This window comes from Carettochelys insculpta, chromosome 1, assembly GCF_033958435.1.
Source record: "Carettochelys insculpta isolate YL-2023 chromosome 1, ASM3395843v1, whole genome shotgun sequence".
Classification (NCBI taxonomy): Eukaryota; Metazoa; Chordata; order Testudines; family Carettochelyidae; genus Carettochelys; species Carettochelys insculpta.
In genome coordinates, this window is record NC_134137.1 from 243290844 (window position 1) to 243304579 (window position 13736).

Consider the following 13736-nt stretch of genomic DNA (forward strand, 5'->3'; position numbering starts at 1 on the left):
TACATTTGCCCCTAAGAGAGAACACCGTAAGTAGCACTAATGGGCAAGACCTCCTCAACATGGGCCTTACCACCAATGTACTCAGGAGCCACCGCTTGAGACAGCGGGTTTACAGACCCAGGAACCAAGCCTCTGCAACGTTCACCACCACATCATACGCTTACCTCAAGTAAGAAGTTCTGCCGAGATCTGAGTTCCTTTAAGGAGGCTGCATCATTCCTCTCCTGTGATATTCTGAGGCTTCCATGCCCCATTTGGCAAAATTTGCCCTAACTAAAGACAAGTGGGTGCTAGAGATTATTCATGGCCGCTTAGCTTCTTGAGTTTCTGATACCTCCTACCCACAAACCACCTTCTTGGTTCTTCTTCATGGACCACCCTCATGTGGCAATTCCTGACAAGAAGTGAGCTTTCTTCTCAGGAGGAGCCATAGAAAGGGTTTGACCTCAACATTAAGGTTGAGGATTTTATTCTTACTTCTTCACTCCCAAGAATCGGACACTGAGAGGAAAGACTGCGCGGTGTTTTGGGGGCAGGCCCAGTTCTTGCACTGTGTCAGGATTGGGTGCAGCCTCACTGCTGTCTCCATGTTGCAGGGAAGCTGCTTGGTGATCTCCCACCTCTGTACAGCCATGGCCTATGCTCCCCAATGCCATGCTGAAGCCTCCACATTTTTTGGCAAATAAAATTTACAGACGTCTGAACTTTTTTGCCAATTTTTTTTTTAATTTAGTTTGGAATGCCCTTTGGAGTACACAAGAGGTCAGTTGACACACACTTTAGTTAGTATGCATGCTTTTCTTTCTTGTCTACTGCATGTCAAAAAATAGACACATTGGTGTCAACAATAATATAAATGAGATTTTTGTCTTCAGATGAGAAGTCAGTCATGTAAAGATCTATTTTTTGTGGAAATGTTTAGTAACAAGGCAGTGAGAAAATTACAGGAAATATGTTATGTTACAGAGTAGAACTCTTCCTTGATAGTATGGTTCAAAGCCTTCCATTTGTCATTAATGGCTTTTCAGCCATGTCTGACCCTGGTAGCTTTCCAACTTCTCGTTTGTAGGTAATTGGAGACGTAGATTTTTTTTTTCCTGCTTGTAATTTAATTTTTCTCTTTGCCTCTGTAATTGGAGCATGGATCATTTTAACTTTCTCTTGCCTATTTTACGTAAGTGTTTCTGAGCATTATTCTAACACAGGTCCTGTCTAGAGGCCAAGTCTTCCCTTTGTGGGCCACAGTGCACATGTGTGCACACATTCTTTTAATTACGGGAAGGAGACACTGCTGCAACTAGATCTGGGAACTCAAACTTTCAGAGCCAACACTGCATTGTTGAGCTTGATGTACAGTTCCCCAGCTGGGTTGCTGCTGTGTTTCACCCACAGTGCCTTCCAAAAATATAGTTAAATTATGACTGTTGCAAGAAGCTGTTGCAGAATGGAAAATGTTTTCCAAAATCCAAACTGAGTTCTAGAGAATGGTAGGGGGGTGTCTTAAAATGGGAAATTTGCCGTGCCACCACATAAAACAAGCCATCCATTTGATAACGCTAATGCTAGAAAGGTCTAAGTGTACAGATCTCAAGGTGGCAGTTACTTAAAGCCTTTCCTTTTATAATTTTTACCCAGTGGGTTTCTGAAAAAAAAAAGAGGGTGTCTGGAAGGGTAGAGCAGAGGGATTTGAGTGTTTGTGAAAGAATGCTTGCGTGCTTCCAGTTACAATTTCCTTTGTTTCAGTCTAAAACTTTTTTCATGTGTCCCTGAAAATGTGTTGCATTTACAAATGTTGTGTTTTGCTGTTTACACTGCTCTATCTGCAGGGGTGGAAGGGTTGGTTTGCTTTTGTCTTCCCTTCTATTAATAAGTGATTAAATTTAAAAAAAAAAATCACTAATTAAATGCTTGGTTGGAAATCCAGATTTTTCAGAAAGCAAAAAATAAATTTGCACGTAGGCATGAATTTTATAGTGTGAAAAACACATTTTTATGCCAATGAAACTGTTTTGTTGGCAGCTGCGAGGAAAACTACTCAAAGTTCAGCAAAAGCTTTTTTTATTTGACATGTTGGGGATTGGAAAAGGTTGCTGGCAAGTGGAAAAATTCTGGTGAAATATGGGGTGCAGGAGGGATGGTGCTTGGTCCTGCCAAAAGGGCAGGGGACTGGACTTGATCTCCCTGAGGTCCCTTCCAGTTTTATGAGATGTGTATCTCCATTTTTTTTGGAGGGGGAGGGGTATCTCAGCGGTTGGAGCATGGGCCTGCTAAACCCAGTGTTGAGAGCTCAGTCTTTCAGCAGGCTGTTTAGGGGCCTGGAGCAAATAGATTTAAAAAAAAAAAACTGTCAGGAAGGAATTTTAGTGCCAGAGGAGGTGTGGGCTTGTGGCAGTGGAGGAAGTGTGGGGCATCGGCTGTGGTAGGGGGCATGGAAGGGGTTTTGGAGTGTCAGATCAGAGGCGCGGCATTTCTTACCTTAAGTGATCATCTGCAAGTGGCAGCCTCTTACTGCCCCTCCTAGTAGAGGTATGGCTAGGTGGCTCTGCCTGCTGCCCCCATCCTGGCCTGAGAGCTGGCTCCACAGCTTGCATTTGCTGGGAACTGCAGCCAGTGGGCGCTGTGCGGCAGCACCTGAAGGCAGAGGCAGCATGTCGCACTGCCTAACCACGGCTCTACCAAGAGCCATGGTCAGTTCTCTGCTTGTGGGGAGTTGCCCAATGGACCTGGCATCCCAAAAAATCCTCTTGTGCCCTGATCTCTCTCTCAGATCCGATGTCCATACCCCATTCTCCAGCCCCAGTCCCCCTCCCACGCTCCAACCCTTTGTGCCTGTTCCACTTTCTTGGAGCAGCAGGGCCATGTCCTGCTCCTGGGGAGCCGCGGAGAGTCAGGTAGGGAAGTCTGCTGGCCCTGCGCCAACCAGACTATGAATGGAACTTTCTAAGATGATTAGACATACCAGTTTATAGAACGTGCCAGGGGGCACAAGGCTGGATAACACAGCTTTTACCAAGCCTGCCTAAAATAGTCAAGACAAAGGATGTTCTTTGGAATCTGACTCCCACAGTTACTATTTTGCCTGTTTCTTGGACCAGAATAGGTGAAATGTCCCCCTGCTTGAGCTCTGTTTTATTGAGGCTGCTGGGACTTGTGCTACGGTGTGCTAGAACTGTATTGCAGGCAGACTACTGGCTAAAACAATTCTGCAGACAAACTCGGGGAAAGATTTTGAAGTTGATAACCTGTATGTTGTGAGGAGTTGAACAAATGCATATATAGTTTTCTTTTCTTTGCATTTGAAATTATCCTGTTTTGGTTTTGTTTTAAATATATCCCCACAGATAAGAATTTATTTTGAAAGGTAGATGCCTTTAAACCTTTCCCAGAAAGAGCTCTGTGCCTGTGTGCGCTCTGCAGGGGAGGAAAAAGGTGGCTTCTGGGTAACGTAGAGCACTGATAATTTTGGTATAGGTGTTTGGTAACCAGTGTTTCTGCTTTCTCTGTCTATTTGTGTGTCCCCCCCTTTTTCTTTAAAGCTCCTACAACTTTCCTGCTGTTCAGTCAGAAGAACGCAATTAATCGCATGGTGATAGATGAGCAACAGAGTCCAGATATCATACTCCCTATCCACAGTCTCAGGAACGTCCGGGCCATCGATTATGATCCCCTAGATAAGCAGCTTTACTGGATTGACTCTCGGCAAAACATTATCCGGAAGGCACAAGAAGATGGCAGCCAGGTATCCAGTCAGAAGAATTACAGAGAGATGAGGCACTGTTTATGTGAAGCAATGATTACATTTGAATAATAAAGGAATGGATCTCTTCTTGCTAGCTCCAAGCTTTGCTGTAGGTGTGCTGAGCTGGTGGTGATAATGAGAACGTCAGTGGAAATGGATAGCTGGAATCAAGTAGGAAATACAGAGAGGGCAACAGTAGAGGGAGGGGATAGCTCAGTAGTTTGAGCATCGGCTTGCTAAATAAGAGTTCAGCCCTTGAGGGGGCCATTTAGGGGTCTGGGGCAAATAGATTAACAAAAATATCTGTGGGAGATGGTGGTTGGTCTTGCCAAGAGGGTAAGGGACTGGACTCAATGACCTCCCAAGGTACTTTCCACCTGTATAAGATGTGATGTGTAACTGTGTGCACAAGAATAGGGATGAAAGGGGGAAGATGCACAGACTTGTTTGTAAGAGATTTGGAACTTCATGCTCAGATGGTATGCAGCACCTGTCTAGGATTTGGGGAGTTCTGGGGGTCAGCAGGAGGAAAAGCACACAGAGAAGATAGTGGACTACTGGGACTCTGGATGGGAGGCATGGAACAGAGTTGCAAGCATCCTAGCAGCATGGAAAAGGAGCCCATGATTGGGAGAGCAGCAGTGGAGGCTTGGAGGAGGCAGGGAGAGAGAAGGTGGTACAGGTTGGGTGAGGTAACAGTCATGGATTAAGTCTTACATAATTATGCAAGCTAGGCCTACATGAGGGAGAAAATCAATGTGAGATGTGCAACTCCAGCTATGTGAACTGCATAGCTGGAGTTGATATACATACAAGCAATATTCTGTACCATCCCCAGAATGTGAGGTCAATGGGAGAAACCCTCCCATTAACTGCCTTACTCCTTGTAACTGCCTTCAACATTTGATTTAGCATGTCCCTACTTAGACCCATTAAATCAAACCCTGGAAGAGTGACCTCTGAGTGTCAGCTCTTCTGCAAGTATATACAGGCTTCATTCTCAGGCTTTTCAAGTTATTTTGGGTGCCAGGCAATTGAAGTAAATGTTTTTAATTAAGAAAGTGCAGTTACTTAAGGAGAGTGCGGAAAGTGTGAGTTGGGTTCCATTGAAATTAGGATGTTTTTTTGTGACTGTCTAAATAATTTAACATCCAAAACGAGCCAGAAGTGCCAGATCTCCCCAGGACCAGCAGAATAAAACAAGTGTGCAGTTTCTAGGCCAAGTGCTTTGGAAGGTGTGACAAGCCAAAAAAGGAATTAGACAGATTTTCTGAAAGTGCAAAACAGACTACTTTATGAAGCACCTCTATCCTTAGAAGTCACGTTGAATTTCGTTCATGCTCTCCAGAGAGACAGTGGGAGGTTAAGATGTGGTACATGGAATTTCAGCTGGATCAATATGTCTAATAAAATTATCTAAGTGGTGTAAATCACATTTGTCATGGGGAAAATTGCTTCAGTCTTATCCGTGGAGAGATTAGAGTGTCTTCATAATTTTCTATGTACTTAAAAGGGCCTGAAAGCATATTACATGTAGTTGAAGTACTTGGGTTGGTGAAGCTAGGAAGACTCAGAGGGGTAAAGTGTGCATATTCCAAGGTGCAAATTTCATACTTAGAGCAAGGACCAGTGCTAGCAGATGTCCCCTTTGCCATATGCGGTGAAAATGATGTAGGAGGATTGATGCTAGAGAAATTATCCAAGCCATCAGATCGTCTATTTAGACATTTTTCCTGCTTATCTATCTGATAGACTCCTTGGGCTTAGGGATTATGGGTGATGTGGACTTTTTCTGTTGTTCAGGGCAAGGTGTTCTGTATTCATATTCGTCTATGTACTGAGGAGCTGGACTGTCAGAGGAACTTGGTTAAGTAAGAAAAAGGGATTGATCTGGAATTGAAAGTGAAACATCAAAACTGTCATGCCAAAGCCTAGAGAGTGTCTTTCCCAGTGGAAGTCTTGACTTTAGGGATCTAGCTGTTCCCACTCTTAGGCAGTTTCTGCACGTGCCACTTTTTCCAAAAACGGCATGTTAATAAATGCCCTGAAAAATGCTAATGAGGAGTAGATGTAAATTTTCAGGTAGAAGGGGGTTCTGGATGGAGGGCCACGACTCTACACACTGATTTGGAGTCCCGAAGAGCTGCTTCTGGAGTCCAAATCACGTGAATGTATGCTAATGAGGCACCAGAAATTTTACATCTGCACCTCATTAGCATTTTTGGGCCGTTTATTAGCATGCCACTTTAGGAAAAAGTGGCATGTGTAGAAATGGCCTTAGAGTGGTTAGTATTTAACTAATGTAATCTGTTTTGGACTGGTGAATGAGAAGAAACATTCAGGAAACAAGAAGGGGCTTTTAAGCCATAGGACTGACTTTTAAGGCACAGTACAGCCTAGAAAGCCCATCCTCATCATTAGTTCTTCTGAACTGTAGCGAAAGGGCATGATTTCCACCCCCTCAATCTGCAGAGGTGGTAAGTGTTTTGTATCCACTTCCCGCTCTGCTTTTGGTCCCTGAGGCTACGTCCACACAGCCGAGTTATTTCTTGGTAACAGCTGTTATTTTGAAATAATTTTGCTGTCATGTACTCTATGCACATGCTATTTCGAATTAATTTGAAATAGAGGGTGTGTTGTTTCAAAACTGGTAAGTTGACAGAAGGAAGAGGAGTGCCTATTTCAAAATAACTATTTTGCAATAGGTACTATTAAGATATGGGATAGCACATTTTGGAATAAGTGCTGCGTGTACAGAAAATGTATTTCGAAATAACTAAGTGCTATTTCAAAATACATTTTTGTGTGTAGCAGCCTTATTTCAAAATAGCTATTTTGGAATATTTTATTTCAAGTTAGGGTTGCTGTGTAGATGTAGCCCAAGGAACAAAGAGAGAAAAAAATAAACGGTTTCTCTGGTTCATGGCCATATTCTGGAGGCCTTTTTGTAACTTGAAACAATTTCAGTTACAACATGTATAGCAAATACAATAGTTTGGTGGCACCCTTAATGTAATATCTGTCTGGTAATTTTCCAGAGCCTTACTGTGGTGATGAGTCCCGTTCCCAATCAGAACCTGGATATGCAGCCCTATGACCTCAGCATTGACATCTACAGCCGCTACATCTACTGGACTTGTGAAGCCACTAATGTGATTAATGTGACACGCTTGGATGGGAGACCAATGGGTGTGGTGCTGAAAGGAGAGCAAGATAGGCCCCGGGCCATTGTGGTGAACCCAGAGAAAGGGTATGTAGTTGTAAATTCTTAGTGTGAAATACTGGCCCATTCAAGTCTACAGGAATTCTTCCACTGATTTAAGTGGTTCCAGGATTTCATTGATAAATGTTTCCAGTTATGACCCTCATGAGGCTAGCTGGGCAAAACAGGAGGTGCCCTTTGAGGGTGATAGTTTTATTGTGTCATAGAAGGGCCCCATTCTGCCTGGAAAAGATGGCTTTTGCGCAACAGGGCACTGAGAGAGAAAGCAAGCCTGCACCTGGCACATGTACTTGGCCCAGGAGGCCTGTGTCCACTTCCTCCTGCACCTGCAAAGGGGAATGGACAGTGTAGCACTACACTAAAAATGGTTGTGTTCCCCCAATTCAGGTATTGTCTTAAATAGTTGCCTCCTCCCTCTCCCTTCCGTTCTTCAGAATAGTAGTGAAGAGGATATTCGTCTTTCCGAGACAGAAAAATGTTAATAAAAACCTGCATAATTTACAGACTGGTTTGACTCTTAATTATTCCTGTTCCAGGTACATGTACTTCACTAACCTGCAGGAGAGGTCACCCAAAATCGAGAGGGCAGCACTGGATGGAACTGAACGGGAGATCCTCTTTTTCAGTGGTTTGAGTAAGCCAGTAGCCCTGGCCCTTGACAGCCAGCTAAGCAAGTTGTTCTGGGCTGATTCAGACCTCCGGAGAATTGAGAGCAGTGACCTTTCAGGTAGTGTAGAACTTGTGTTTTGTTTAGATATTCATTTGCCCTACCAGTTGCTCCTATTAGTGCTGCTTACTTCAGTTTCTAGCTTCAAAAACTTTGGCTAGTTTCCCCCTGAAAGCCAGTTCACAGATAATCACTGATGTTTTTTATCTGTCAATCAAGCAGGGAAGTGTCCAGTTGGTGGAAAATCTGAGCTATTGCAAAGTTGGCTTGCACAGACCATTTCTACACCTGTGACAATACAAACTATATAACATCTGCAGTGTCTGTGCCCTTGCACTTCAGATGCATGTTTGCTCCCCGATTATATGAATATGTAACAGTAGAGAGTTGTGGAAAGATGTAACTTAGTAGTAAAATACTTCACTGATATATTCTCATTAATAATACAGTAATGCTTTGGGACACTGTACTACATTCCATCCAGGGACACCAATTTGCTTTAAGTTTACTATTAAAATCTATAACAATACAACAATATATACAACAATATAACAATAGGATGAGTGGTGGTATTTCATTTTCCCAGATGAGTGGGACTGAGGACTTGTCTCTACTACTGTGTGCATCAATGCTGTGGTGATCCATCCATGGGGGGTTGATTTACCTGCTCTAGTGAAGACATTAGAGAAGGTTCAGAAAAGGGCAATTAAAATGATTAGGGGATAGAAACAGGTCCCATAAGAAGAGAGATTAGAGACTAGGACTTTTCACCTTAGAAAAGAAGAGGCCAAGAGGGGGATACAATAGAAGTATATAAAATCACTCTGTCCACACCAGTCATGAACAAGGAAAAGTTATTTACATGTTCTCATAATATAAGAACTAGGGGACACCACATTAAATTAATGGGCAGCAGGTTTAAAACAAACAGGAGGCTGTTCACATGGTGCGGTCAGCCAGTGGAGCTCCTTGCCAGAGGAGGCTGTGAAGGCTAGGACTATAATAGGGTTTTAAAAAAGAGCTAGATAGATTCATGGAGATTAGGTCCATTATTGGCCACAGTAGTGTCCCTACCCGCTGGTCATCAGAAGCTGCAGATGGATGGCAGGAGAGAGATCACTTGATGGATACGTGTTCAATCCACTCCCTCTGGGGCACTGTCTGCAGGATGGACCTTTGGTCTGACCCAGTGTGGCCATTCTTACATTCTTATGACTGGTGATTGATTGGACATTGATTATAATATGCCACCAGACTGAGATGGGTAAGGGGAATGGATGGGAGTTTCTCCTGTAGACACAGCACTTGGACCCACCTGATGGTAAGTAGGTCTAAGCTATGTCAATTTGAGTAACACTACTAATATAACTCAGATTGCTTAGCTTAGATCAGGGGCAAGCAAGAAATGGCCCATAGGCTGAATCTAGCCCATTTTTTTCCAGCCTGTGGCTCTTCTGTGGGATCCTCAGGCCCAGAGCCAGCTCCGTGCCATTCAGTGTCTGACTGCTCAGTGTGGCTCTCTGCATGTGTGGGGGAAGTGAGAGACTGTGTTGCCTCCATGCCCAGCATGTTCTCTCAGCCCCTATTGGCTGGAAATTGGCCAGTGGGAGCTGAGAGATTATGCAGGAGGCGGGGGAAGCATGCAAAGCCTCCCGACATCCCCATGTGCCATGCAGAGGTCACATGGAACAGTCAGACACTTGAGCAGGTGCCTGCCTGAGGCTCTGCTGAGCTGCTGGCTGGGAGCTGCCTACATAAGTGCCTCCTGGCTACAGCCAGCATCTGGCACGCTGTCCCCTCCCACACTCCAGCTCCTTGCCCCAAACCACCAACCAAATCCTCTGCACACACCCAGCCCCAGGTCACAACTCCCTCTCAGACCCTGCAACCCTCCCCCAGCCAGAATACTCTCCTATGCCCATACCCTCTCCTGGACCCTGCACCCCAAGTGCCTGCCCAGGTCTTAGCTCCTTTCATCACCCAAACCCACTCTCAGACCCCGTGCCCTCTCCTGCACCCCAGTCCCCTACCCCGAGCTCCCTTCTGCACCTAACCTCCATCACAGACCCCGCACCCTTCCATAGAAAAATGTGGCCCTTGACCAAAATCTTGGATTCCCCCTCCCCCCCATACAAATTACTTACGCCCCAATTCAGATCACGCATTGAGACACTGCAAACATAAACAGTTTGCCCATGATGTCCAAAAGTTAATGGAATAGCCAGAAAAAGAAATCTTGACTCCTAATCAGGTGTTATAACCAGCAGACTGCACATAGTACATTGAAACATTAAAAGTTTGATATTATGTATCCTTGGATGACCTCGACCACCAGGGTATTCAACATCTGTATGATTTAACTGACATATGATTCTTATTCCTTCCTTGTTTCTCCTTTTGCATCTATTAGGTCAAATTTTAGAACACCAAAGTAGAAGGCTGGTGCAAATTATAACCCACTCTTTTATTTTTAAACCCTTGTACTTCTTTTAAAAAAGCAGCTTTCAGATTTTATGTATTGTTTGTTAAAACTTCACCTTCCTTCCATGAACCTGGAGGAAATACACTCACCTTTAGACACTGGCCCTGCAGATAAATTACAGCAATTATTGGTGTAGATCCTGACTGCTGAGACAGATGACTAAAGAATGTTGATTAACAGACCTTTTTTAACTGAGAGCATAATTTTTCATGATGTGTGTTCTTAAAAACTCTTCTTGCCTCCTAGGTCTGCAGATGCTGTTGCTCTTATAGAGCAAAAGAGAATGTTTTTTATGTGATTGGATAGGCTAGGAGAGAGGAGAATTCTCCCAATGAATACCTGGAACCCAGTTATATTCTAATCATAGAAATCCTATTGAAGTCACTTGGCTGCTCACATGGCTAAAGGCTTACGTATACAGGGAAATGGATTGGAATAGCTCCTCATGAGGGCATAGTTTGAAATAAAAGGTCAGTATATTCCAGAATAATTAGTTTATTTTGGACACACATTTATTATTCTGGAATATATTCATTTTTTATTCTTGAACCATGCATCCACATAGGAAGATAGTCTGGAAAGGTTATTCTAGTCAGTTTCCCCTGTATAGATGAGCCTTAAGGCAAGGAGGATTTTGTCCTTTGGGCAACCTTGACCAATTTAGGGGAGAGTCACTCACAAGATCTGCATTATGGAAGAAAGTTGCTTTATTACAGGAATTTGACTTGGAGATGGAGGCACAGTAGTCTCACATGGGCAAAATCTATAATGTCAACATTCTGCATGTAAATTTTCTGTATGTGTGAGTGGATACTACTACACTAAAGGTTGAGTTTTAAATACTCTGGACTTCATTTTTAATGTTGAGTCATCTATACAATCAATCTTCTCTCTCACACCCCTCTGAAAATAAGGCCTAATTGGGTTTAGCCTAATTCTTTTAATTTTTTAAGTGATATCTTGAAGGAGGGAAATAATGGCAGGAGAAAAGTCCTGTTGGTCATGTGTTGTACTTGAGCAGACATGAATTTCTAAGCCTTTAGGCTCTTCCTTCATGACGTTCCTGATGGGATTAACAAGTGGTTTGTGAACTTTGTGGTCACTACTTTAGAATTTCTTGTTTATAAAAAGGGTAAGCATCACTGTCTTTGCTTAGTTACAAATAATAAATTACTCTCCGTGATAAATAGGAGTGAAAAGCTGAGGTACTCAAAGATACTGAGATTTTTAAGCTAAAATGTTTTACAATATGTTGAGAAATGTCATGTGGAACTTCTGCCCCCTCACTAGATCATAAAAGTACTCTATCCAAAAAAGTGAAACATTTATTTTTCTAAAGGTTGACAGCAATAGTTACTGAGCCCTTCTCCCCTTCATGCCTCTCCACCCCCTTCTTGGCATCTCACAGCTATTGTTCCTGCAACAGAGGACTCATAGGCATAGATTTCAAGGTTACATTGGGAACATTATGGTTGCCTAGTTGACCTCTTGCATTATACAGGCTACAATCATAAAAGCAAAATGCTTGCAAGCCGAATGGAGAAGTTTTGAAAACACCATAGTTGACTCAATATAAAATACAATATTTTATTTAGTTGACTTAAATAAAACCTGTTTTAAAATTAATAAAAGTAGAGGACCAAGAAGGTGGTACCATGGCTAAACAACAAAGTAAAAATAGTAGTTAGAGGCAAAAAATCATCCTTTAAAAACTGAGCCTAGATTCGGTCAAGTTAAATATAAAAATGCAAGTAGGCAGGCCAAAAAAGATATTGAAGGGCATCTACTGAAAGACTCAAACTTTTTAGATTTTAAATACTCAAAAACTAACAGCAAAAGCAAATAAAAAATTCTTTAAGTATGTCAGATGCAGGAAGCCCCCCAAATAAACAGTGGGGACGCTAGATAATTGTGGCATTAAAGGGATCCTCCAGGAAAATAGGGCTGTCATGAGTAGCGTGGAGAAAGATAAGTGATGTTCATTCTTTCAGAATACCCAAGAACCAAAGGTCAGCTAATGAAATTGATAGACAGCAGGTTTAAAACAAATGGAAGTACTACTTCACACAGGGCAGACAGTGCTTAATTTGTAATGCAGGGGGTCTTGAGCAGCTTTTTTACTTCCGTAACCGATGTGACAAGCACAGAGATGCTGTGGCTATGAATCACCAAGCCTAGAGATGCTTTTCATTTGTGAAAGCCATTCCCAGGTTTGTTGTGAGGGCTAAAACTATAACGGAGTTAAAAAATAAGTGATGTAAGTTTATGGAGGACAGCTTCCTGAATAGCTGTTAACTAAGTTGAAAAGGGATGCACTCCCATGTTCCAGATGTCCCTAGCCTCTGATTGCCAGAAGCTGGGAGTAGACAACGAGGTGGCTCACTCAACATTTACCAGTTCTGTTCACTCTCTCTGAACGCACCTGGCATTGGCTAGTGTTGGAAAACAGGATCCTGGGCTGTATCAACCCTTAGTCTTATCTCTCATACCCACTTTTATGGCTCATACTCAATTTTTCAGTACTTTCCCAGCAGTTGAAACATCAGCTGCTTCTGTAGTCCTGCGTTATCAGGACTGTACGATCTGTAGCACAAAATGAAAACACTGAGTCATTGTAAAGCTGATTTTAATATCAAAGTAACATAAATAAGATTGTGATCACTGTGGTACTCACTATAATATATGATTGTTAAAAAACCCCTTCCATTTTTTGGATTACCCAAAAACTACCTTGGAATTTCTGTTCCACACATTAGCATGCTTTATATGTTAGGAATCTGGCTGCGGAATTTAAATCCAGACTACTGATGACATTGGACTTTGTGTAATGTGCATATTTGTATCTGTGTAAAGTGCATTCATGATGATATCTCAGTCTTTTTTCCAATTGTTAAACCACAACCTCCTTTCCAAAGGGGCCAATCGAATAGTTTTGGAAGACTCCAATATTTTGCAACCTGTTGGGCTGACAGTATTTGAAAATTGGCTGTACTGGATTGACAAGCAACAGCAAATGATTGAAAAAATTGACATGACTGGTCGAGAAGGACGTACAAAAGTCCAGGCCCGTATTGCACAGCTCAGTGACATTCATGCAGTTAAAGAACTAAACATCCAAGAATACAGTAAGTACCACTCCCGTTAGCAAGAAGCAATAGGGGAAGCATGGGGTTACAGGTGGGGAGCCATGTAATGTAGGGGATTATTTGATGGCATAGGGATACATTTCTTCCTAGGTCACTGATTTAAATCTACTCCAGATCTGTCATGATAGGCTGATGGGGGCCTCTGTGGAGTGAGTTTGTTTTCTCAGTACAACTCCCATTTGTACCTGGAGGCTACCCAGAATACACTGTTTGGGTATCTAACTCAGGGTGTATCTACATTGGAGCTGGATGGTGTGATTCTCAGCTTGAGGAGACCTATTCACGGGAAATCTGAGCTAGCATACTAAAAAGGAGAAGGAGACCTGTGGTGATGTGAGTTCTGACCCTATCCAAGAGCCCTCCTAGTCCTTCTCTCCACTTGTACTACTTCAAGTATGCTTTGGTTTTTAACACGCTAGCTCGATCAGAAGGAAATGGTGCAGGTCTCCTGGAGTTAGAAATAACAGCTCCTGTGTAGA

At 42.8% G+C, this 13736-nt stretch overlaps 1 protein-coding gene across 2 annotated transcripts in view; it reads left to right on the plus strand.

Annotated features, from left to right (window-relative positions):
- Positions 1–13736, plus strand: part of LRP6 (LDL receptor related protein 6) — a 191193-nt gene that overhangs the window by 150507 nt on the left and 26950 nt on the right. For both annotated transcript variants that reach the window (XM_075003269.1, XM_075003277.1), the window contains exons 13-16: positions 3537–3739; positions 6778–6989; positions 7499–7689; positions 13027–13236. In XM_075003269.1, coding sequence (XP_074859370.1) covers positions 3537–3739; positions 6778–6989; positions 7499–7689; positions 13027–13236 — 816 coding nt within the window. The remainder of the gene's footprint in view (positions 1–3536; positions 3740–6777; positions 6990–7498; positions 7690–13026; positions 13237–13736) is intronic.